Source organism: Geotrypetes seraphini, chromosome 1 (genome assembly GCF_902459505.1).
Source record: "Geotrypetes seraphini chromosome 1, aGeoSer1.1, whole genome shotgun sequence".
NCBI lineage: Eukaryota > Metazoa > Chordata > Amphibia > Gymnophiona > Dermophiidae > Geotrypetes > Geotrypetes seraphini.
Window position 1 is genome coordinate 222,916,514 of NC_047084.1, and position 27,015 is coordinate 222,943,528.

General features: G+C 44.2%; 1 protein-coding gene across 2 annotated transcripts in view; it reads right to left on the reverse strand.

The window, feature by feature from the left end:
• The window catches only part of NSUN7 (NOP2/Sun RNA methyltransferase family member 7), a 139,311-nt gene extending 129,568 nt beyond the window's left edge, over nucleotides 1-9,743 (reverse strand). The window contains exons 1-2 of one of the 2 annotated variants that reach the window (XM_033946886.1): nucleotides 9,413-9,743; nucleotides 2,588-2,962 (exon numbers count right to left, since the gene is read on the reverse strand). In XM_033946886.1, the coding sequence (XP_033802777.1) occupies nucleotides 2,588-2,903 (316 nt within the window). In that variant the 5' untranslated portion in view covers nucleotides 2,904-2,962; nucleotides 9,413-9,743. Of the gene's footprint in view, nucleotides 1-2,587; nucleotides 2,963-9,412 lie in introns of those variants that run through there. The other variant, XM_033946896.1, reaches the window with a different exon arrangement.
• Nucleotides 9,744-27,015: the final 17,272 nt, after the last annotated feature.

Genomic DNA, 27,015 nt, shown 5'->3' on the forward strand with positions numbered 1-27,015 from the left:
TGTGGTGACACAACCTGCAAGCGTAAGCCCAGCCCCTAAACATAGCAAAAGGAGATACAATCTGCTAGCCATGTGGAGATGGTTTTCTTGGTGACAGGAGATTCAAATCTGTTAGAATCGAAAGACAGGAACAGATGAGTGGAAGTTCTATGAGGTATGGTCCGATCCAGGTCCAACATGTGGAGTGCTGCTTCAATTAGGGTGAGAAAGCGGTATCAGGCTGGTTGAGATGAAATACCGAGACAATCTTTAGGAGGAACTTTGTCATGGTAGAATGTTGTTGTATAAAGTAGATCTGATATGAGCACTTGAAGTTCACTGAACAGGCATGCAGATGTAAGAGATATGAGGAAGACTACTTTCCAAGCAAGATACTTGAGAAATGAAGTCAAGAGTGGTTCAAATGGAGTCTTCATCTGAGTGGAAAGTATAACATTAAGGACCCAAGCAAGAGGAGGCTTGAGAAGTGACTTGGTATGATAAAGGCCTTTCAAAAATCTGGAAACCAAAGGACATATAATGGCTTTTTGTCCAGTGGTGTATGAAAAGCACTAATAGCACTGAGATTAACTCTGACTGAAGGAGTTTTGATACTAGAGTTGGAAAGGTATAGAAGATTATCTAGAACCGATGGGAGAGGACAAGTGATTGGATCTAGTGAGTGGAGATTATACCAGATTGTGAAGCGAGTCCACTTGAAATGTGAACAGTGCTGTATATGTGGTATTCTAGAGGTGCTTCAATGATGGATGAAACTGGTACAGAAAATGTGAAAGCATCTACTCGGTGGGAAAAAGATACCATGCTGCGAGTGCTAATGAATGTAAAATTGGGATGAAGGAGAGAACTGTGTAAGCAAAATTGGAATAATCTGAAGTGTGATGGGTTCCTGTATTCTGAGTTGTAAGAAGAGAAGGAACCACGATTGATATGGCCACCAAGGAGCTATGAGAATCATGGTGGCTGGTTCTTCACAAAGTTTGGCTACCGTCTTCCCCCTTTTTAAGACCTCCCAAAATCTCTGATTTAGGCTGTCAGCTCTCCTCTACTCACTGTGACTGACATGTGCTGAATGAGAGAAACTGCAGGCAGAGCCGAAACAGCTCACAAGGAGATCCTGTGCCTCAGTGAACATGGAAAAATGGATTTCAAGTCTTCTGACTGCCCCACTAACCTGACTACCAAATCCGGAGACCTCCACTACCTTTGGACACGCTGCACAAACACCTGGCGGAACGCAATCTGGTTCCTATCCCAGTCACGCCTCCACAGAAACATTCAGCCTGCGCTCCATCCACTAGTGGATGAACCTGGTGTAAGCAAGCTCCCAAAGGATTGGTCCCTGAAACCTAGATGTGATGTGAAGGCTGTCCATGGGACTTACTGCTATGCAGGGAACCCCTCAGAAGCAGATGTTCTCCAACAGTGTATGATCTCCCGCAGGGAACCTCTGCAGCATGAGGGTGAAAATCACAAACAAGAAATATTGAAATATCACAAAAGTAAACACAAGCAGAAAAGATAAGCTCCTACAGCCTGGCTGATGAGCAGAGGAGCATGCTCAGTGATGAGGTATGAGGATGAAGGGATAAAAGCACCTGAAGTTTGAGGCTTCTTACAGATTCTGGCGGGTGGAGGGAAATAACGCACTGGTTCCGGAATAAAATGGGATTGTACAAGAAAAGTCCGATACAGATAGACAGTCCTTGTCGCAACTCTAGTGTTGACTCTGGGACTTTTTTTTAGTTCCACTGTATTCTTTAAATTGAGTAAATATGTGTTGACTGATTGTCATAAAGGACAAACAATTTTTTATTTTTTTCTAGTACTTTGAATTTAAAAATATGTTGACCAGTATCATGAGTACAAGTACCAGTATATTTTGTTTCCTTTTCGCTGTATTTTGAAATTGTTGAATTGCTGCAGAAATAAAACAACTTGAAACATTTTAAAATGTTTCACGCAGTATTTGTTCTGCATACAAAAGCTTGTATTGCCTGCACTCAAGTATAACCCACGGCACGCCAACTCAAAACATACAATTGTGTATTACCTACAGGGTATAATAAACATGGGAAAATATGGTAATAGGCATCTGTTCACCAGCACTAAATATCACCTCCCCCAAGGCCACTGGCCCCTACTCCATTCCAAACCCCTCCCCCCAGCAATGTCCCCCCCCAAAAAAAACCTCAACATCCCCAGTGGCCTATGGGACAAAGTGCAAGAGCAAACCCCACTTGCTTCTGCCCATTTTAGCTTCAGCTTCCAAAATGGTTGCAGTGACCTCTAGTGGCAGTCTCATGCTACAAAGAATATACAAATTCTCTCAATACTAGGCTCCTTTTACAAAGCCGCGCTAGCGGTTTTAACGCACACACTGGATTAGCATGTGCTAGCCAGAAATCTACCGCCTGCTCAAAAGGAGGCGGTAATGGCTAGCGTGTGCGGCAATTTAGCACGCACTATTCCGCGCATTAAGGCCCTAGCGTGGTTTTGTAAAAGTAGCCCTATATGTTAACAAATAAATTTCTCGGCTAAAGCATTAGCACATCTTGTTGCTAACCTTAAAGTAATTTATACTCACATTTTAAAGTGCTAAAAGCCAGTTCATAAGACCAGCGCTGAGATTTTTCATCTTTGAAATTTGGCAAGGTGAATCCACTACCACTTCTATATTTTATTACAACTTTATCTGGTGGTTTTTCCACATGAATATTCTGAAAAATCTGTGCTGCATTCAGAAAGATATGATCAGGATAGTTCTTTTCATGGAAGAATGTTGAATTTTTTGCAACCGGTTCTGTGCTGCTTGAAGTTGTCAGGTCTTTCAGTTTTAGGATTTCATCTACATCTGTTATATTTGAATTCTCAAAGTCCACATTGCTTTTAACACTGAGCATGTTTTCCTCTGCAGACTTCTTAGGAAAAAAATACTGAAGAGGCCAGGATCCAGCTGCCTCTATAAAAATAAAAAGATATGCAATTAAAATCATTTACTTATATGGTTGGTTAAATACAACACAGATTCTAAAAAAATATTTGCTACCTTAAGTTCAAAAGTGTATTATACTCATAATGTAAATTATTAAGCTATAAATCACCTTGAATGGATAGAAGCAATGTTTTATTTTTAATGTAAATCACCTTCCTGGATAGAAGAGGGTTATAAATGTCAAAATAAATTTCATTATTAGTACCAAAAAACACTAAGGCCCTGATTCTCTAAAAGTGCGTCCCGATTTTAGGCAGCTGTAGATGTCCTACAGCTGTCTAAACAGCCAATCGGGATGCACGTTTTAAAAAAAAAAAATGCTCCCCCGGCAGGCCAGAAGGCGCCTCCGGGAGCCTAGGGAGACCCGCATGATGCCTAAGCTCGTCTAAGGGCCTTAGGCTGAACCTAGGCGGCCCTATGCATCTCCCTAGTAGATGAGAAGTAGAGAATGACACGGTGAAAAAATTGGTCCCCGTCACCGCCCCGTCCCCGTCTCACCATCCCCGTCACCGCCCCGTCCCCGTCTCACCATCCCTGTCACCGCCCCGTCCCCGTCTCACCATCCTCTTCACCGCCCCGTCACCGCCACTGCCACCCCATTCACCGCCCCGTCACCGCCACTGCAACCCCATTCACCGCCCCGTCACCGTCACCGCTGCATACATAAAAGCCTCAAACGGGTACGATTTTATATACTTTTCTTTATTTACGTATAAAGGAAACATTCTTTAAAACTTTAAAACTTAGTTAAATATTAGTTAATAACTATACAAAAACAAAACACGCAGAGAAAAAATTAATTAATATAAATTCTCAAAACTGACACATTTTGATCACTAAATTTAAAATAGTTATTTTTCATACAGTTTTTCAATCACTAATCTTCCACCACCCCTGGGGCTAGCAATGCAAAAACAAACACGACATGTACTTTAAATGCTTACAATGTTAGCCTACATGGTAAGTAGACGCGGCCGCTGTACCTAATCGCGGCAAAGATCTCCCTGCCGTGATTAGCATAGTGACCGCGGCTACGGCTGCAAGTCTCCCCTCCCCCCAGCGATCACGGCAGGAGGGCACCCAACCCCTCCTGTAGACCCCCCCAACGGCCCTCCCGACAATCGCAGCAGAAGGGTACCCAACCCCTCCTGCCGGTCCTCCCAATGGCCTCCCCTAAGATCGCCGGCAGGAGGGTACCCAACCCCTCCTGCTGGACACCCCCACAACGAACCCTCCCACCCCGGAACCCCCTTAGTCTTACTTTCCAAGTTGGACCGGACGGCTCCTCACACGTATGGCCAGCAGGCTTGCCTCCATCCAAATGAGGCGGGCCCGCCCCTACCCTGCCCAACCCACAGGATCCTAGGGCCTGATTGGTCTAGGCACCTAAAGCCACTCCCGCTATAGGAGGGGCCTTAGGTGCTTGGGCCAATCAGGCCCTAGGATCCTGTGGGTTAGGCAGGGGAGGGGAGGGGCGGGCCCGCCTCATTTGGACGGAAGCAGGCCTGCTGGCCAGACGAGCGAGGAGCTGTCCGGTCCAACTTGGAAAGTAAGACTAAGGGTGGTGTTTCGGGATGGCGGGGTTTGTTGGGGGAGGGTCCGGCAGGAGGGGTTGGGCACCCTCCTATTGGCGATATAGGGGGCCGTTGGGGGTGCCGGCAGGAGGGGTTGGGCACCCTCCTACCAGTGATCATAGGGGGGCTGTTGGGGAGCTGGCAGGAGGGGTTGGATATCCTCCTGCTGCGATTGTCGGGGGGGCTGTTGGGGTAGGCAGGAGGGGATGGGTACCCTCCTGCCGCGATCGTTGGGGAGGGCTGGTTCTGTCGGCATGAAGGGCTGAGGGCGATCGTGGGGGGGGGGGCGTGTTCTATTGGCAGGAAGGGTTGATCTGACAAATGAGGAGCACGGTGAAACACAGGTAAATAGCGGTTCCTAGAAGGGGGGACATTGGCCTGCGGGGACAAATCTATTCACCGTTTTTGCGGGCGGTGAAAGGATTTGTCCCCGCGTCTGCGGCGATTTGCTAATGAGGTCACCATAACCCGCAGCCAAACCGCAGCCACGCAGCGGTTCGCTGCGGGGATCGCTCCCCGTGTCATTCTCTAATGAGAAGCTTAAAAATGTAGGCCAGCAAAATGCTGGTTTACATTGTAAGTAGACGCGGCCGCTATACTTATCGCGGCAAGGGATCTCTCTGCCGCTATAAGTATAGCGGGCCGTAGCCCCTGACCGATCACTGGCAGGAGGGTGCCCAAACCCTCTTGCCCGAAGACGCACCCCCCTCCCCGACACTACCGACCGCCCCCCCCCCGACACTACCGACCGCCCCCCCCCCGACATTACCGATCCCCCCCCGACATTATCGGTCGCTGGCAGGAGGGTGCCCAATCCCTCCTGCCCGAAGACGCACCCCCCCCGGCGCTAACAACCCCCACTCCACCAAACCTGTTCTTACAGATGGGTCTTGCACATCGAGCAAGCAGGCACGCCTCGTCGAAATGAGGCGGGCCCGCCCCTTCCCGGCCCATCCCGCCAAAGCCTAAGGCCTGATTGGCCCAGGCTCTAGAAGCCTGAACCAATCAGGCCTTAGGCATAGCGGGTCCGCCCATCCCCACTTAATCTAAGGCCTGATTGGCCAATCAGACCTTAGACTTAGTAGGGATGGGCGGACCCGCTATTCCTAAGGCCTGATTGGTCCAGGCTTCTAGAGCCTGGGCCAATCAGGCCTTAGGCTTCGGCGGGATGGGCCAGGAAGGGGCGGGCCCGCCTCATTTCGATGAGGCGTGCCTGCTTGCTCGACGTGCAAGATCACTGAAATTCCGCAGAAGTCTTCAGGGCTCAAGCTTGGGACAAGTACATATATCTCTAAGGGAGGGGAAGGGATAGTAGATGGGAGCACAGAATAGACAGGCCCTCTGGTCTGTATTTGCCTTCATTTTTCTTTGTTTCTATGGAACACTATAATACAGGTATGTTAATATCTGTATTATAATCTGTCACTAAAAAAAAGTCCCTCTTTTTTCTTAAGTTTCCAACAGAAAACAAGTTGTCAGTGTGAAAATGATAGGGTTGGATTCCATGCTCTGGAATTTATTCCCAGAGGAGCTACGTCTAACTCCAGACTACCTCTACTTCAGGAAACAGGTCAAAGCCTGGCTCTTCACCCAAGGGGTGATGATTATACACTCATTCTGCACTAGGACTAGCTCGCCACACATACTAACTAAATCAAATCCTTATACCTTGTTTAACCATATAAACAGTTTGCCTTGAGTTTAGCCTCCCATCTGTTTATCCCACAGCACTCTGTACCACCCATCTTGTCCCCATCTAATATCTGCTTTTGACCCTTTCGGCTATAGGATAAGCTGTATAACAGAAAAAGCATTAGCATCATATCTGTCCTATTTGAATGTTCTGATTTGTGCTTATTAGATGCATCATAAGTGTTGTCTCCCTTATTTGAATTTCAGTGCTGTTAAGTATATTTTTGAAATTGTTTCAGATAGTCTTATTATTAAGTTTCAATTTACTAATTTTAACACTACCTCATTCATTCTATTTGGTCTTTTTATTATTGTTATGCTGTTAAAAATGTAAGCTTTATTTTGAATTATACTTGCTGTACACTGCCTTGGGGTGAATCTCTTTGTATAGGTGGTTAATCAATCTCAATAAATAAATAAAATTAACATATCTTATAATGTCTAAGTATATCTGGTATGAACACATACATATAAGTAAGACGATCAAAGTGCCGGTAACATAAGTAGGATCATGCCATAATTATGCTGGTATTAATAACTCTGTATTGTTAACACAGCTACAGAAGCCCCTGTATAGAGCCCATGTATTGTAACACCTCGCAGAAGCTCATGTAACCGCTCTGAATTGACTTCCTAGTCATTAGCAGCGGTATAGAAGCTCACAATAAGCATCGTTCAGTTGTTTCCCCCAATTCATGGCAGTCTCATATTAAATCAAAAGAAAGCAATAGAAAACACTAAGGGCTCCTTTTACTAGGCTGCGTTAGCGGTTTTAGCGTGGGCTGAATTGCCGCGCCCGCTAGACACCAATGCCACCATTGAGCTGGCGTTAGTTTTTGCGCATAGCGTGGGGGGCAACGTGCGCTAAAAACACTACCGCAGCTTAGTAAACATAACACACACAGAAGCCACTGTCCATCCAAACCAAGTGCTCAGTTCTACAATTCCGTCCTCTCTCTCAGGGATCGTCTGTATTTTATTTTACTTAAATACTATCCTTGCCTCAACATCTCAGCTAGGAAGCTGTTCAATTCATTCAACACCTTTGCTGTAAATAATAAATTTAATACTGCTACTTAGTCTACCACCTATCATTCTTGTCCTGTAACTCCTTATTCCAGAGCTCTTGAAAGAGGCCAGCCCTCTCTGTACAGTTGTATCTCGGAGATATTGAGTGTCTTACCATATCTCACCTATTTTACTTTTCCTCAAGGATATTTAGATATTTAAGCTTTTTCCAACTGTTTTCACCTGCTTTATGAATGGTACACAGTACTCCAAATGAGGTCTGACCAGGCTCATAAACCCTTCCTTCCTTCCCCCCTCCCCGGGGAATTTCTTGTCCTATGTACTCAACCACCCTTCAGGCTTTTTTAAAAAAAATCAAAAAGGAATCTTTACAATAAGCATCCCCCCCAATTTAGATATTTTATTTTTTAAAAATTAAACATAGAAGACACAACCATTGTTTAATGTCACTTCACACTAAAATTTGATAACATCAAAACAACAAACAACTTGTAGTTCTCATAGGAAAGTAAAACAAATAGGTATACCATCCTGGTCTTTATTACACTCTATAGCCCTGCAAAAATAAATCTAGGCTGGAAGAATATTTCCTCTACAGCAGGAGTGGGCACTCAAGCCTCGAAAGCCACAACCAGTTGGGTTTTCAAGATTTCCCTAATGAATATGCATTTTCATACAATGGAGGCAGTGCGTGCAACTAGGTCTTGTACACACACATTCATGCCATTCAAAAGCTGTGTTTAAGTCTCATGCCTTTTACAAAATAATAATAATATCTTTAAAAAGTGATCTGTTCAGAAATGCCAAGCATACAGTAAAAAAAAATAAATAATAATAAAATAAATCCATTCCAATAGCACATTTACAGACTTGCTATTATTATGTTTGGAGATCAGCTGTTGATTACAAGTCAAAAAATCCACTATATTAAGTTCTTCATATAAGCAGATGAATGGATCTGGTAGACAAAATAAATGAAATTTTCTAGTCATTCAAAATATAGTACTGTATTCATCTGATCTGCATATTTATTGGGAAAACCCACTGGGCCATGGCCCTTGAGGACCAAGATTGCTTATCAGAAACTTTAAAATAATTAAAAAATGAACTACTGTATATAGAGCAGGAGTGGGCAATAACAGACAATAGAATGTTCATAGCCATACAGAATAAGTTCATGAGGAACAGTAGGGCCAGTTCCCCCATGGATTCTTTTTTAATAAAAGCTGTACCAAGATCATTTTATTTCATAAAAAAACGTCATGCAGTGGATGAATATGAAGTTGCAATCCTTAAACAAATAAATATCTGTATCTCATTGCTGGTCCATTTAATGCTCCAAATCAGAAAACGTTTAAATTTAATAAATTAAGTTATTAACTGTTGTATAAACTACAACAGTGGTATCAGAGTAAGAAATAATACCATGTTCAAATTTATGCTCAGCAATTTGTCTTTCAAGTAAGCTTGTCAAATGGGATAGGGAAAGGAGTTTCTAAAAACAGCGAAATTAAAACATACTAAGATAAAAATGGTAGCAGTAAAGAAGGTGGTATTATTTGCCTTCTAAAGCAAATAAAAAATATTACGTTAGTCCAATAAAAAGATATATTATTTTAGTTTCTTTGTTTTATTTCTATTACTTTTAGAGCCTACAAAGCATTTAAAATCATCTAATATTAGAAGAGAAGGGTGTATATAACAGTATATATATATACACCGCATAACAGTACATATATATATATATTAGCAGTTTAATGCAAACTAGCATAGGGTTAAAGCACAGGCTGCTTTTTCCTAATGCACAATAAACAGACACATGAGTGATAAATTCTGCTTTTATGCTTCATAATCAGTTTAGTTGTAACATCACCTAAGCTAGAACTTTTTATTTCGGCAAGAAAATGAACCACTATACTCAAAAAAATGACACTGCAATCACTACCTATGCATAAGTAAGAAAACATCTAGTTATTCTGCAATCTTAGGATCGTTACTAATGGCACAGAGATAAAATATATTCACGAGCCAAAGTACGAGCCCCTGAATACCACAGCGCGACACTGTGACAAAAAAAAACCTCAGACTGTCCCGGTACAGTGGCGATTCGGTCCTTCCTTACCGTGTGTTACTGTGCCTGCATTCGCTTGACACTGCCAGCAGCTTCGAGGGCACCGAGGAACTAAGCTCGAGCCGACTATTGCCAAACTAGTGCACCCTTCCGATGACAAAGGGGGTGATGGTGCCGCAGCAGCTGCCGCCGCCGCAACCAGAGTCCGACTTCCCTCCGTACTTTCTGCTGTATCCAAAAATACGCTCCCGCAGCCGTCGAGGGGGGACGAGGGTGGGGCGCAGGGAGGGCACGCCCGCGGCCTCTCCAAGAAGAAAGGAAGGGGGTCCTCGGTTCTGGGGGCCGTGATTGGTGGCTCCCTAGGGACTAAGGAGAAGGCGGAGCTCCAAAAGGGCGGGTAGGAGGTGATTGGCGGGAGAGAGGGAAGGGGCGAGGCTTGAAGCTGAGTGAGTGTATTTTGATATGGCGGCGCGCGGCTGAAAGAAGGGAGAGGAGAAACGGGGGATATGATAGGGGGGAAAATGAGGGACCGTTTCATTCAAACGTAGAACTAACCGATGCTGGTGCTCGAGAAGAGGGGAAAGGGGATGGGGATGTGTGGTGGAATCTTTTTTCTCCGTAACTTCATCGGATGAGCTCCATGCCGTGATTTGTAGTCCTAGCAAATGGAGGGGCAAAACACATAATGGTTGCGTTTGCGTGTTTGGTCACAAACCCTAGGGGACTTTTTTGAGTAAATGTTTTTCAGTCACTGATGCTTTCCGGGCTGTTGTGGGTTTCCCTTCCCCTTCCCCCCCCCTAAACTTCCTGTCCGATAGTATTGTCCGGCTCCACCGTTTCCACGGCAACAGTGGTGCGTTTTGTTTTCTTTTGTCTCCAGAACCTTTTGCAAGAAAATTGTAAGATGGCTAGTACAACAACAAACTCTTTCACAAAGTCTTGCGTTTCGTAGCTCCCTTTGAAACGCAGTTTTATACTTGTTAGATGTCTTTAAGTTTGGCAGCCTAGCTACTTTGGAAGACGTTTCTTTCGCTCTGATTTTTGGTGCCGGTCGAGCTGAGAAGTCATGTCTGTGACGTATTTTAGGGCGGTCGCTGCAAGAATAGTTGCAAGTCTCCTGGCATTCGTGGCAAGACTTCATGGACTAGTCTAGTAGTTAGAACAGAGAACTGAGAATATGAAAAGCTAGGGTTGAAATTCTGCGTCACACACTGATGGTCCAGGCAGACCACCTAACGCTCTATTGCCACAGCTACTAAAGAGTTTTTATTTATTAACCTATCTTAACCCATTAATGTAAATTATGTTCGTAGAGTAGTAAATAAGGCTATTAAGATTGTATGCTGCCTTGGATATCTACTGTACCTGTATATAACTTACTTTGAGCTCAGATTTTGAAAGGTGAGAGCAATCGGATCTTAAAATCTAGGCACCTGTGATAGTGTGTTTTAAAGAGAAGAGACATTGCTTTATTTGTTTATATGTTACAGATAGTTCTGTTAAGATTTTTGCTTGGGCCAGGCTCTGATTCGCCATGTTTATGGTGTCAACAAAGAGCAGCAGGATTTAAGTACAAGGGGAAAAAACTGATGCAGATTTATTTCAAAGTTTTCTAAAACTGGAAAGGTCTATAATGAACTGGATTGCATAATTTGGGAGTTTCTATGTAGATGGATATATTATATGAACATGTAAATTATTGGATGAAAGCTCTAAATATTTGATCATTTTTACATTTATCTCCTTATTACTTACCTGAATTATCTATTTTATGTTTCTTCTCTCTTTCTCTCTATGCAGTCCAATTATATTTGGATCCACTTTTCATGTTCCGGAGGCACTTAATCTTTGGCAACATGCAATGAACACATCATGAAGACTCTTCCAATAGGAAGGCAGCATTAACAATCCTTGCTGACACCATAATGTACACTAGTCACACCAAGATTTCATGTGAAGCAGATGATCATAGTCGCTAATGCTAAATTGATTACTTCCCCTAACTTTTTAACTATTTTCCCCTAAAATTGGCAATCAAACTACCCCTATGCCTGAGTTTCCCAGAGAAATACAATTAAAAAAGTCAACTTTTAATCTAAAAGACTACATTAGTACTTATTTCTGTAGCGTTACTAGATGTATGCAGCACAGTACACATAAATATAAGCCAAACTTGATGAACCTTACAAACAGGACAAATAAGAAATTGGGGTTAAGATTTAGAAGCAGGTTCAAAAAGGTGGACTTTTAGCCAGAGAAAGGTCATGATGCATCAATTCTGGAAGACTATTTCAAGTACACTGCAACAAAGTGCAAAGAGCAGAGTGGAGGAGGAGAAGGGCACAGATAACAGTGACTTGCCAGATATTGTTCTGAGGCTGAGGAGCTACAGAATGAATGCATTTGTAAGTCAGAGAAGTTTGAACCATATGCGGAACAGATAGGGAGCCAATGAAGTGACATGTATTTGAGTGTAAGTGACACTGGCAGAAGGTTCAGCAGAATTTTGAATAGATTGAGAGTAAGATATCTCAGCGGGAGACCTTTGAAGAACAGATTGGAAAAGTCTAAGCAGGAGGTGATAGACTAGGATTTTGGTAGTATTTGTTAGAAAGAAAGGGATGAACTTTGGTAATTTATAAAGAAAGGAATGATATATGCAGAGAGATGAGTCAGCCTCACGGTTATGAACTGAGAATGGGAAGATGATAGTGTTATCCAGCAAAATAGAGAAAGTAAAGTAGCATTCTTCTGGGCGTGTTTTGAGGGCATTGACATATTTCACAGGGTCTGAAGATATGAGGCCACATATGTGACTAGGGTATGAATCGGAATCCTGTATAAGAGAAGTTTCAACTTCACTGACTCAGTTGACAATCTTGAAATATACATAGAAGTCAAATTATTTTCTCTTTCAGAGACAAGCAGACTATGTGAAAAACAGTCTTTATTTGCCACTTTGCCAATAAAGACAGTGTTTTTCATATGGTCTACTCTTCTTCATATTGGATTCCTTAAACCATTTCCTTTGTTTTATCAGGTCTTTCAGACTGTATTTGCAAAGTTAATTGTGATTTGGGGATTGTCCTTTCTTCCCTTTGTGAGTGAATTCCAAGCTTTTGTGGAGCCAATCAAGGAGCCTCATACTACAGCTTCCCAGTGGATTTTGTAGAAGATAATTGAAAATACTTAAAATCATGAACAAAATAAAGTTTCCTCAATGGGGGACAAAGTACAGTAGTACAAAAACAGAGAAAGTCAAGGAAATTAAGTTGAAAGAGTTTAGAGCCTGTTCTAAAAGATTTGTGATCACAGAAGGGAAACAAATTAAAGCCATGATTGAGGCTTATCTAAGATGAAAGTAATGGAGTGAAAAACCTGCTAAGACCTTTTTTTAAATTTATTTATTTGTATTAACCACTTTTATGAAGAGATAACATGAAGAAGGACTACTGAATTGTTAAACAAGGGATACTGAGTTTAATTAGCCAACACTGAAGAATTTGTTACATTAGGGATTTGCTATAACTAGCTCCCAGTAGCATGCAGAATGGAGTCTTAATTATAATTTTGTATATACTGAAACATTTTTACATAAACTTGTATCAAAATAATAATTATTCTTTGGGGAATGTGTTAAACATTATATAATGCATGATGCTGTAGTACATATTGTTGTGATACTAAAAAGATGAAGACATTTATGGTATAAAGTCATAAAAGCTACAAAATATGATATGAAAAAGAAGAAAGCTACTGTGTTTCCCTGAAAATAAGACACTGTCTTTTATTAATTTTGGGCCCAAAAAAGGCATTAGGTCTTATTTTTGGGGTAGGTCTTTTTTTCATGTACTGTACAATGATCATTTCTCCCTTCCGTTCCTCCATCCCAATTCTTCATATTTCCTTTCTCTCCCCCATATTGCAGTGTCTTTCCTCCCCTCTCATCCATCTCCTTGTGCAGTGTCTTTCTATCCCTCCCTCCCATCCTCGTGTGCAGCAGAAACTTTGCAGCTTGTATCCCTGTATCCCTCCTATCCCTTGTGCAGCAGAACCCTTGCAGCTTGTATCCCTCCCGCTGTGCGCCCACCTGCTGACCCTTTCAACTCTTCCGCTGACTGTGAGACTGAAATACTGTACTTTGTAACAAACGGCAGCATCGCAGCAATGTAGACAGGCAGCTTCACGGCCTTCTCCTGCCTGGGCGCGTGTACTGCGTTGCTGATGACATCATCAATGATGCGGCAGAGGAACACCCAGGCAGGAAAAGGCCACAAAGCAGCCTGTCTGCATTGCTTTGACGCTGCCATTAGTTATAAGGTACAGTATTTCGATCTCGCGGTTGGCGAGAGAGATGGAAGGGTCGGCAGGGGGGTCGGCGCAGGGAAGCACTGCTGCCGGTGACTAGGGCTTATTTTTGGGGGTAGGGCTTATATTAAGACCTACCCTGAAAATCATGCTAGGGCAGAGATCTCAAACTCACAGCCTGCCAGGTACTATTTTGAGGCCCTCGGTATGTTACCATTGTTCTGGAACATTGCCTGCCTCACTGCTGTAACCTCACGCAAGCGCTTTCCTGTGTCTGTATGCGATTGTGAGATGGAGTGGAGAGGACAATCGCGTACAGACAGTAGTGAGGTGGGCAATGTTCCATAACGTAAGGTAACCATTGGAGGCAGTGCAGTTTGTACACATGTATGTAATATCGTGAACTCTTGCAAAATTCTGCACCTGTCCTGGTGGTGACTGCTTGATATAAGATGGCGGTTGTGTCCCAGTGCTGGAGGAGGTGAGAGCTGAAGGCGGTTGTGGATGCGACCACCGGACACTTAAGGCACAAGTCGGATATTGATTCTCCCCTCTACAAAAAAGCCTAGAGGACTACACCAAAATCTTGCATGAGGGTAAAACTATACACAGCTGAAAGCAGTTCAACATGCAGAAAGTGAAGTTTAGATAGTTTTTCTGCATGTTGCACTGCTTTCAGCTGTGTATAGCTGAAATTATCAGAAGCACTTAAGGAAAGATTTATAAACTATAAAGAGTTTCAGCTCATGCAAAGTTGTCATTTCTTTAATAAGACATTAACTATTTTCTGCGGCCCTCCGAGTACCTACAAATCCAAAATGTGGCCCTGCAAAGGGTTTGAGTGTGAGACCGCTGTGCTAGGGCTTATTTTGGGGGAAACTCAGTAGTGTTAATAGACTTAAAAATAAATGTAGCAAAGAGATATAATGAGCTATAAAAATAGACAATTTTGAATGCTTTTATACTTTTGCAGTTTTTCCAATTTGTCAGTTTTATAGGTAGAGCATTTTTAGACATGTTTAGCATAAAGTAATACTGCTATTTTCAAAGGATCAGGCTGTCTTTCTATCTGCTTACGTAGTTTTGTTTGTTTATCTGCCAACAAAGCTATATGTATGGATAGATTGACACTACCAGCATGGGCAGAGAAAGGAATATGAGTACATATCAATATAAAATGAAACAATCTTAGAAACAGGATGGCAGATAAAGGCCAAAAGGCCCATCTAGTCTGCTCATCCGCAAGTAGCCATGCCATGAAAAACAATAGAGTTTTAAAGGAAACCTGTCACAATGCCACCTGAATAGAAAGGAACAGCCTCCTATTGCAGGGTATGAGAGAAGGAGCTGGTGGAAATTCTTATGCTGGTGAAGGTGAGATGGCACCTGTGGGAGAGATGTATTTATACCATGGGGCCTGCCTGCTGAAGAAGCAAAAATTCCCAAGAGGGCATATTGTAGCAGGTTGGGAATCTGGGTCTTCCTGCCAAAGGGAAAAGATTTGCTAAAGCTGTGCATGGCCCTCACCCTCCAACCAAGAAAAAATACAGGGGAAAGGAATGCTGCCTCACCACCCTTGGCACTCATACTTTACTTCCTGCAGCCCCAGATGACTCCTTATTCTCCCCTCCCAATCACTCAGTTCCTGGCACTTTCAGTATCCTGACGAAAACAAGAGAATTGACCCAATGATCTCCACAGACAAATCCAAGAAGAAACAAAAAAACAATGTGGAGAAATGATGTTTCTGAGATGGACTTTATTAATATGAAAATAATATTAACACTTGGCAAACCACATAAAAACCTCTAGGACACAGTCCCCTGAAAAGCTTTGGACCCTGGACATCTCTTAGTGGCATTGCTTCCTTGGGCAAATCCTCAGTTGGTCCCTGTTCCTGGGCTGACTGACCCTGGTATGGGAGACACTGATGATGATGTCCAGCTGGCTGACCCTCTGTTTTCTGGGGCAGTGCTGCCCGGGGTGGGGAACCAGGATCTGTATGCTGGATCTTTGGATACTTTGGAACCAGGGGATGATTCAGAAGTTCTGTGGTTTTGCTGGACCTCATTTTGGAGTCTTTGCAGGAGTTGATTTTAGTCACTTAGCAAGCTCCATCTGCTTCTTCCTGGCTGTGTGGTGTGTGCTCTGTCTTCCTCCTTTTCCTGCCATCCTGATATGAGTGTTCTGGTTTTGGAGCAATGGGGCTCTCCAGAAGGAGCCCTTAAGATAGTGAGGTACCTCTCATTTATATCCTATTCCACAGGAGTACCAGCAGCTTCTAGCAAGTGACTAGTTTTCAACAACTTTTATTGATGAAAATGCAAGGTAACATCACAGCCATAATAACAGTAACAAGTTGGCATCATCACTTTATACAGAAATTAATCCCATACCTCCCACTTGCCATGATCCATCAACAGGAATTTGTGAGCCTAAAGAAGAAGAGCATAAACCAATAAAAGGAGCTTAACATCACAGCGTTAAATTCACTAGCAGGAGTAAGGTACGAGTAGTCTCCACCTTTCCCTCCCCCCCAAAAAGGGGTGGGGGGGTGGGTTCCATTTCACAGCAGCACAAAATAAGAGAAAACACTAAGCACTCTCTCTGGGGGGTCATGACAATCGACCCCCCTCCTTAACGCTAGGTGTCAAAAAGGAGTTAAGAATAAGGCTTCTAGCCCAACGTGGCAGAGAATGTATGTAAGCTCCCCAGATTTGTAGAAAAATTGTTTCTTCTTAAAAGAGGTACGCATCAGATCACATTCCAATAACATGAAGGCAATTACGCTAAGCCCAAACCGAGAAAGTGTCGGCAGTGGTTCATACCCATAAGATAGCCTTTTTAGCCAGCAGCCCAGCTTTCCACACCAAAAGCTTATTAAAGCAGGTATCAAGTTGGAAAGCCTCATATTTGTCCAGAAGAAAACCTGGCAAAAAAGCTTGATCTAACAGGGTCTCTAAATGCCTAACTACTCGTTTCCAGAATGTCTTGCCTGCCGGACAACCCCTGAAAGCATGGGGGGAAAAAAAGTTCACTCCCAACTTGCACTTCATGCAGCATGGTGAATCAGTCAAAGTGATGCATGTTGGGAAGAATAACCTGGATCACAGTTACTGGATGCTAGGGTCCACCTTGGGGGTTAGCGCTCAAGAAAAGGATCTGGATGTCATTGTAGACAATACGATGAAACCTTCTGCCCAATGTGTGGCGGCGGCCAAAAAAGAAAACAGGATGCTGGGAATTATTTAAAAACGGGATGGTTAACAAGACTAAGAATGTTATAATGCCCCTGTATCGCTCCATGGTGTAACCTCATTTAGAGTATTGCGTTCAATTCTGGTCTCCTTATCTCAAGAAAGATAGTGGCGCTAGAAAAGGTTCAAAGAAGAGCGACCAAGATGGTAAAGGGGATGGAACTCCTTTCATTTGAGGAAAGACTAAAACAGTTAGGGCTCTTCAGCTTGGAAAAGAAACAGGTGAGGGAAAATATGATTGAAGTCTACAAAATCCTGAGTGGAGTAGAACGGATCCAAGTGGATCGAATTTTCACTCCGTCAAAAATTACAAAGACTAGGGGACACTCGATGAAATTACAGGGAAGTGCTCTTAAAACTAATAGGAGGAAATTTTTTTTCCCTCAGAGAATAGTTAAGCTCTGGAACGCATTGCCAGAGGATATGGTAAGAGCAGATAGTGTAGCTGGTTTTAAGAAAGGTTTGGACAAGTTCCTTGAGGAAAAGTCCATAGTCTGTTAGAGAGAAAGACATGGGGGAAGCCACTGCTTGCCCCATATTCATAGCATAGAATATTGCTACACATTGGGTTTGACCCAGTAAGGCTATTCTTATGTTCCTATTTAGCAGCTTGCCTTATTACTTTGACCCTAATGGAGGGGGTAAATTTGTTTTGTTGGGTTTTATTTTTTGTTCTGTTTTTGCAGTGGCATTCTGGTCTCTTCTCGGAGGTCTCAGTGGCGAGAGCCTCCTTTGTAACCATGTCTGTTCTTACTATAGTTTTTGACACTCTGAGGTGGGGCTATAGGCTGATATGTCGTTTCCCCTCCTTTCAGTTAACTGGCTAGTTCCCTTCCATCTTTTTCTGGCTCAGTGGGATACTGGCTAAGTTGATATCTTGGAATGTGAATGATGACTCCTGATGAGCGCCTTTACATCTTCAGACTGCTTCTGGTGCTCTGGGGCGAGTAAGGTTCGGAGCTGCTGGACATCCATGCTGTGCCTAAAAGGAAATACAACAGAGAAATGAAACCCAAGTGTGGCTTCCTTTTAAAGCATTGCTGGAGCCTGACCCAGACTACGTCCCCCAACTACGCTGCCAACCCTGTTATCCTTCACCAGTCTCCCCTTTAGTACCCGTACCGGAAGTATTGGTGAATCTAGGCCATAGGCCAGACAGCTGGCGAGGACTCCTAGATCTCAACTGGGCCCCAACAGGTGCCGCCTTCTGGATCTGCTGTTCATGCCAATGGATGTTTTTGCTGGACTCTCCATCCAGTCCCTCGCTGTTCTATCACATGCCTTCCACACTCCAGACACTTACAGTTCACTCAGTTTCACCAAAAGAAAAAACACAGCATAAAGTACTGTTTTCCCCCCCCAAAAAACCCAAAAACACAACTAGGTCCTTATAGGTGTTTTACTCGTAGTCTCCAACAGGAGGTAGTAATTATCCCATATAGGACAGCACTTTGTCACCGGCACCCTCCAGCCGCAGCGGGTCCGGGTGGCACATGACGGGTATAGTGTGCACCTGTAGAGGTCGCAAAGATTTATAGGAGACTGCTGAGTACTGGTGTTTATAATGCTACTTTAGCTTGTCTACGGTGTTCTTTGCTCACACGTTTAAAGATCATAGACTGTTTTCAGTCCAATTACAGTGGAACCTTGGTTTACGAGCATAATTCGTTCCAGAAGCATGCTCGTAAACCAAATTGCTCGTATATCAAAGCAAGTTTCTCCATAGGAGAGAGCGAGACCAGAAGGCTTTGAGCATGCGCAAATGCTCAAAGCCAGTCCAGCCCAACCCAGACCAGAAGAAGGAGGATCTCCGACGCATCGCCCAGCCCAGGCTGCGCCAGAAGAGGGAGGATCTTCGGGCACCGGCACTGGTGCCAAGTCGGGTAAAGGAAGTGGGGGGGAAGTAGGATCACGGTGGAGGGGGGCAACGCGAGCGGGGGGGGGGATGCCGGATCGCTGGAGGGGATGCCGGATCGCGTGGGGGGGGGGGCGCTCGTACAGCGAGGCAAGCTCGGTTTACGAGGCACCAAGTTTGCGAATGTTTTGCTCGTCTTGCAAAACACTCGCAAACTGGTGCACTCGTAAACCGAGGTACCACTGTATTTATATATGCATTTGCAAACCATTGGACCCCTGAGGAAGGCGTATTCGCCGAAACACGGACCATGTATGGTCTGTTTGGATTTTTATCATTGTACTTTTTATCATTGTATTTTTATGATTTTATATGACAGTGTACAATAAATCAATTCCAGAACATCTGTATCCACAGTTTTTTGTTTTTATCGGTGTACTGGTGTTTAACCATTAAGACACCACACACTAGCTGTAACTGAAATATGGACTATGCTTTATTACAACTCAGTTCAAAAGGGTGTCTGGCTTTTACAAACAACAAAAGAAAGTCCAAAAAGAACAATTCAAAAGACAATTGCAAAAGACAAAAATCAAGATACAGTTCACAGTATTATAATGCTCCCAATCAAAAGGAAATTTCAGCATCAGTTGTAACAACAAAAAGAAAAACGTTTGGAAACAGCTCCTGGGCTTCTCTGTGCTTCCCAATCTTTACTTCAGTTGTGTTCTGATCCAGGTGTTCTTTAAGCCATGTGCAGTGCAAGCACGGAAGTTCACACAGGTAGGATCTTTAGGAAAGAGTCCTGCACTCACCCTGAGTTCAAGCATATAAAAATCTCAGTGAGTGAAACAAAAACAAAACTTCCTTTCATAGCTGTGCTGCACAGCTCCAGTGCCCCAGCACTAGACAGTTTTCTTATACAAGCCCAGAGAAAAAAAACCTCACACAAGAAAAAAACAACTTTCAACTGTTCCTCACAGAACCTTGGTATCACACAATACTGTGTAGCAAACAGTTCCTTATTGCAAAAGAAGAAAAATTAAAAGTCTTTAGCACTGGTCATCAGCAAGAGGCAAAACTACTCTTCACCTTTAAACATAGTCAGCGTTTCATAACAGTTTCACTTGCCTTAATTCAAACAGTCCTCTATTGCTTGATGGTCTGTATTTGCCTCTTATAAGTCCATGGTTTGTGGCAGTTCCCCTACTGCCTGACCCTCAGTCCTGGCTTCTCCCTGGCCATGTGACTTGGATACTTCCTCTGTCTGGTACTCTTCTCCTGTCCTAAGACACCACCTCTAGAAGTGCGGCCTAGCATTTTAATAGGCTAGTGCCCTGCCCCCAACCACTAGGTGAAGAAGCTTCACATGGCATACTGCAGCTCTCTGTTAAGTGTGTGTGCTAGTGCTGTCCGATTTCTGATTCAAATTGATTCACTTCGGGTGAATCAATAAAAAAAAAATCAGCCTGGCTGATTAGGTGACCCTTCCTCCTTCCCATGCCTTCCTAAAGCAGGAGCTGCAGCGCTGCCTTATGCAGGCCTTTCGCCACTCCTGCTTTAGGGGGCGAGGGAGGGATCAGTCGGGCAGAGCTGCTGAAATCCTGGTTTTACCTTGTTCCGTGCTTAGGCGCTCTTTGCTGCATCCTCTAGTTTCCTCCCTGGCCTCCTGCTCATACCGCAGCCTGCAGAGAGAATCACTGGTGCTCTAGCGATCCTTGCAGGCTGCCGTTGTCATCAGAAGCACGTTCCCTCTGCCGCGGTCCTGCCCCTCCTCTGATGTCAGGGGCAGGACTGCGTCAGAGGGAATGTGCTGAGGACGACGGCAGCCTGCAAGGATCGCTAGAGCACAGCAATCCTCTCTGCAGGCTGTGGTAAGATCGGGAGGCCTGGGGTGAAGCCAGAGAGGGGGGGAATATGCAGACCTTCGGGGGAGGGAGGCCGTGGTCTAGAAGTATACTGAGGGAGTGAAGGAAGAAGTGGTACTGCTGGACAGGGGGAGCAGGGAAGGGAGAAGGGGTACTGCTGGACAGGTGGAGCAGGGAACGGAAGAGAGAAGGGGTACTGCTGGACAGAGGGAGGTAAAAGGAAGGGAGAAGAGATCTGCTGGACCTGGCAGAAAGGGAGGGAAAGGACAGGTGCTACACACTGGAGGGGAGGGTGAGATAGTGCATGGGGAGAGAGCATGTTGGGTTGGGGTGGAAAGGAGGGATGCCACGTGAGGGAAGAGGCAAGGACAGAGAGAAAGTGTGCAGGAGGCAGAAAGTGGACTCATGGAGAGGGCGAGATGAATGGGGACAGAAAGGAGTGAAGGAGAAATGTTACACTGGGGAAGGAGGGAGAGATGCTGCATGAAAGGCTAGTTGAGAAAAGGAGAGATGGTGGATCTGGGGATGGTGGGGTCCATCGCTGCAGCTGCGGGGATGGAGATGAAAAAAGGGAAGATGCCAGACCTCCACAGGAGGGAAGGGAAATGGAAGGGGAGGACAGAGATGGAAGATGGATGGTTAGTGCGAAGAAAGAAGGAGACCATGATCAGAAAACAACCAGAGCCTGGGACCAACATGATTTGAATAATGAGCAGACAACAAAAGGTAGAAAAAATAATTTTATTTTCTGTTTGATGATTACAATATGTCAGATTTGAAATGTGTATCCTGCTAGAGCTGGTGTTAGATCGCGAATGAGAGCTAGGATTTAACAGAGAGAGGAAAAGTCTTTTTTGTTTATTTTGTTTACACCTCAGCACCAGTATGGGTAGGAGAGGGCAAAGAGGGTGGCTATAAAATAAACCCACCAGGATGTTTGAAAAAAAGCACTCACTTGGGCAGGAAAATCAAATCAAATCGAACATTTTTTTCCTGAATCGGGCAGCACTAGTGTGTGCTGTAGTATAGACCAATTTGCCCTCTTGCTCCCTCTGGTGCTTCTGGAGAAAATAACACCAGTTTCAGGATTTTCAGTTTTTTACCAGAGCTGGAATGTCTGTTATAGCCTCAACTGGCCCTGCTGTCTTAGGGACACTTCTAGCAAGCATACACTGCAAAACAGGGATTATTCTAAATTCCTGACAGAATATCTTCAAAACGTACTTGATAAGTCCAAGAGCTAAGAAAATATTTAAATCAGTGAAACACCTGTCCAGAGATACCTATACCATCTAAGCAGTCAATTAATATTTTGTGGTCTACTAGATCAAAAGCACTGCTCAAATCGATTTGTATGATAAAGGCACTTAAGCCTGTTGTGAACAAAGAAAACAGGCAATCTAGCAGAGATGCTAACACTGTCTCCGTGCTATGTTGGGTGCGAAAACCAGATTGTGAGTCATGCAAAAGTGAAAATTTATCTAAATATTTTAACGAAAGGTCACTCATACACAATAATCAGAGACTTGAAGAAAGCAACAGGGTTTATTCAGCATATATGCGACTCACGAGCACCAAGTTGGCAGCTTAAGTTCAGAAGTCCCGAAACCAGGAAGTTACAGAGATATTTATTCATTTTTCTGGCTATACAACTGAATTCTAGAAAAACTTTTCACGTGTTACTTTTCTTAACAATCATTGGTCCTAAGCTCACACTAGCAGGTCACTTATCTAAGCCCTGTAGTCTTTCTGTTACATGTTCAGGAGGTCGGAATACAATATGCTGAGATAACCATAAGAAGCTAAAATGCCCAAGCTAAAACACCCAGTCCAGGCAGACTAGAACATGAGATAAGTTAGGTCTGCAGCTAAACATAATTCAGCATTTTATTAAAAAGAAAACTTAGTTCAACACTCAGGAAAACCAGTCCCAGACTCCTTCAGTAATTGTAAGCAAATGGCACAATAGCGTGAAGAAGAGGGGTGTCAGGAAGCCCTGATCCGTGAAACGTTGGCTTTATAGTGACACCACATTTTTAGTTCAATACTTTCAGCAGCATTGCTAAACAAGCGATTTTTGTCCCAAGCTGAAATTGAGCCTAGCGGCAAGTATAAAGCCTTTGCGGAAGTTTTTTGTAGCCAATGATGTGGGTGGAGGAGGCTTGAGCACGTATGCTATGCTTAAACAAACCTGAGGCTTTTTCTTCCATTTAAAGACATTACTCTTGGCTAATAGTTACATAGAAACATGAAACATGATGGCAGATAAAGACCAAATGGCCCATCTAGTCTGCCCATCCGCAGTAACCATTGTCTCTCTCTCCGAGAGATCCCACTTGCCTATCCAGGGCCGCCATCAGGGCAGTACTACCAGTCCTGCATTCAGGGACCTGGAGCTGACAGAGGGCCCGGGCTCCCCCAGGGTCCTAGGCAGTGTTCTAAGGCAGAGGCGCAAGTAGCTCGCCAAGGCAAAGTAAGTCGATCACCCAGGACTCACTTTGTCTTGGCGATCTATCGGGCCGATCAGTCTTCCTCTCCCCGACGTCAATTCTGCAGTCAGAGAGGAAGTTCGGGCCAGCCAATCGCTGCCTGGCTGGGCGGAACTTCCTCTCCGACGGCAGAATTAACGTCGGGGAGAGGAAGACTGATCAGCCCGAAGCAGGGAGAGCATGCGTCGGCGTCGGCTTTGGGGCCTGTTATCCATTGGTGGCGTTTGGATCCTGTTCCCCGATGGCAGCGGCAGTGGCAGTGGCTTGGGGAAGGGCAGGGAGAAAGAAAGAAAGGGGGCAGGCAGAGAAACAGAAGGAAAGAAGAGAAACAGGAAAAAAAGAAAGGGGGCATGAAGAGAGAAAGAAAGAAAGGGCAGGGAGAGAGGAAGAAAATGTTGGGGGAGGGAATGAGGTGTGGAGGAGAGGAATCATACAGGCTGAAAGAAAGATTGGATGCACAGTCAGAAGAAGAAAGTGCAACCAGAGACTCATGAAATCACCAGACAAGGTAGGAAAAATGATTTTATTTTAAATTTAGCAAAGTGGAGGCAGTATTACCATAGTTTTCAAAGGAATTTGCCCAAATAACTTAATAGTTAACTGGGTAAATTCCCAGAGATGAAAACTTCCCTTCACTTACTATGCACAGTTCTGAATTTATATCTGCTGTCTATATTTTACAATATGGTCCCCTTTTACTAAACCGCAATAGTGGTTTTTAGCGCAGGGAGCCTATGACGCCTATGAGCGTCAAGAGCAGCGCTGGGCATTCAGCGCAGCTACCTGCGCTAAAAACTGCTATTGTGGTTTAATAAAAAGGATGGAGGGTATATTTGTCTATTTTTGTATGGTTGTTACTGAGGTGATAATGCATAGAGTCGTCTGCCTTGACCTCTTTGAAAAAAACCCAGAATAGGAATGATAATTAACATTTTCTCAGCGTATAGTGTGCTTTGTGTTTTTTAATTTTATTGTTGGTAGATCATTTTGACTTGATCATTTTAAAGTAGCTCACAAGCTCAAAAAGTTTGGGCACCTCTGAGCTAGAGCGTTGAAACTGTGTATTTCTATTTTATTCCCCCTTTTACAAAACTGTGGAGCGTTTTTTAGCGCCAGCCGTGGTGGTAGCAGCTCTGATGCTCAGAATTCTATGAGCGTCAGGGCTGTTACCACCGTGGCTAAAATCCACACTACAGTTTTGTAAAAGAGTGAGGGGTTAATTTGTGATGACATATTCCATACTAGGCGAAGGTGTTTTCTGTGTTCTGTGTGTTCGAAAGACATGGTTTTCTGTTAGGATTGACGGTGTAGGATTGATCTGTGCTGGTCTGGCTTGTTTAGTTTTACAATGGGTGTATTGATGTACTGCTCACTGCAATATGTAAGATGCTGCCTTTTCCTAGGTACTCATGTGTGACGTGTGGTTTGTTACTAAAAATCATGTTTTTCTTACAGATGGGGGGGTGCCAAAAAATGATGGGCCCCGGGTGTTACATATGCTACGTACGCCACTGTATGTAAAGATACCAGAAAGCTGGCATAGCAAAAACTTTAAGTAAATTGTTATTCTTCTGTTTTGAGTATTTAACCCTCCCACAATCTCACGGGCACTCGTTTCAAGTTTATTGAGATTTTGATTTAAACGCAATATCAAATATTTTCAATGCGTATAACAAAAATAAATTTGGGGAAATAAATAAAACCATTTGAACAATAAACATACAAACATATCCATAGATGATTAAAATTACATAAGGAGTACAAGGATAAACTACATTTGTTTAAAAATGCATTCTCCGCGCCTGCTCATAAATTTGTTGACTGGAAGGATCCAGCAATGTGGCCAGATGTCATTCAGGACAAAGATAGAGAAAGAATTGTGCAATTTGGATTAATGATGGAAGATGATTTAAAGCAAATGGCACAGTCTATGAGTAAAGATCTTGACCGACGTTCTTTTTATGAATATCTCCTCTATGCCAAATCACCCAATGGACGTGAGAAGATTTTAAGGGACTGGCTTAGGTGGAGCATTAGTAGAAAAGTATGTGTGTATTCGGCCCATGGGAAGAAGGGGGAGGGGGCTCGGGGGGGGGGGGGAAGGGGTGCGTGGGGGGCCCAATAGTATTGCTCAGTAAGGGGCCCAGAAATTTCTGATAGAGAGCTGCACGGGAACGGGGACGACGGGAATCCCGCGGGACCCGCGGGCATCCCGCGTGTTCCCCCTTTGGGTCATGGGGATCCCGTGGGGACGTCCCCTACGGTCACAGGAATCCCATGGGACGCCCCCTAGGGTCGCGGGGATCCCATGGGGACGCCTCCGAGGGTCACGGGGTTCCTGCAGGGCTGGATGTACTAAGTCGCGCGGATTTTCTCCCTACCTGCTCTGCTTGCAGCACAGAGCCGAACGGAAGTCTTCCCGACGTCAGTGCTGACGTCGGGAAGACTTCCGTTCGGCTCTGTGCTGCAGGCAGGGTAGGTAAGGAGGAGTAGCCTCGCGGCTCGAGTGGCTACCAAGGGAGGGTGGTGGTCCGCCCCGCCCCAGGTGCAGCACAGCCGGCCAGGTCCCCTTACTTTTGTGGCGCTTCCCCGACCGACCGACAACAGCCTTGGTCCGACAAACCTCCCTGCCCTTAACCGCAAATCTAAATTACCTTCTTACAGCAGCTGTAAGAAGGAAATTTAGATTCGCGGTTAAGGGCAGGGAGGTTTGTCAGACCGGGGCTGTTGTCGGTGAAATGGGGAAGAGAGAGTGGGGAGAAGACGCTGGCAGGGAAGAAGACAGAGATGCCAGACTATGGGGGGAGCGGAGGGAAGAAGATGGGTGCCAGACCAATTTGGAAGGGGGGAGTAAGGAAGAGGCACAGTAACAGAGCAAATGGAAGACGCAGAAGGAAGAGAGACAGTGGATGGAAGGAACTGAATGAGAACATGAGGAAAGCAGAAACCAGGTAGGAAAAGAATTCTATTTCTTTTTTTTCTTTTTTTTTGCTTCAGGATAAAGTAGTATATTAGTTGTGTTGATAAAAATTTATAAACAAAAGAGGCTCTGGTAGAAACCCGTTTACAAAGTATGTATTCTTCCCAATTAATATTTCCAAATTAATAAAGTCTTTTTGCTTATTTGTAAATGGGTTTCTACCAGAGCCTTTAATTCAGTAGCATAATTAAATGAAATAACTATTTCTGAAGTTTATAGGGATGGGCGGGGACGGAGGGGATTTTTCACGGGGACGGGTGGGGACGGAGGGGATTCCTCGCGGGGACGGGTGGGGACGGAGGGATTCCTCACGGGGACGGGTGGGGACGGGTGGGATTCCTCACGGGGACGGGTGGGGATGGGTGAGACTTTGGCGGGGACGGGTGGGGACGGGTGGGATTTCTGTCCCCGCGCAACTCTCTAATTTCTGATGGCGGCCCTGTGCCTATCCCAGGCCTTCTTGAATTCAGACACAGTCTCTGTTTCCACCACCTCTTCCGGGAGACTGTTCTACGCATCTATCACCCTTTCTGTAAAAAATTATTTCCTTAGATTACTCCTGAGCCTATCACCTTTTAACTTAATCATATGCCCTCTCATTGCAGAGTTTCCTTTCAAATGAAAGAGACTCGATTCATGCGCATTTACATTATGTAGGTATTTAAACGCCTCTATCATATCTCCCCTCTCCCGCCTTTCCTCCAAAGTATACAGATTGAGATCTTTAAGTCTGTCCCCATGCTCCTATTTTAGTAGCCTTCCTCTGAACCGACTCCATCCTTTTTATCTTTTTGAAGGTGAGGCCTCCAGAATTATACACAATATTCTAAATGAGGTCTCACCAAAGTCTTATACAGGGGCATCAATACCTCCTTTTTCCTACTGGCCATACGTCTT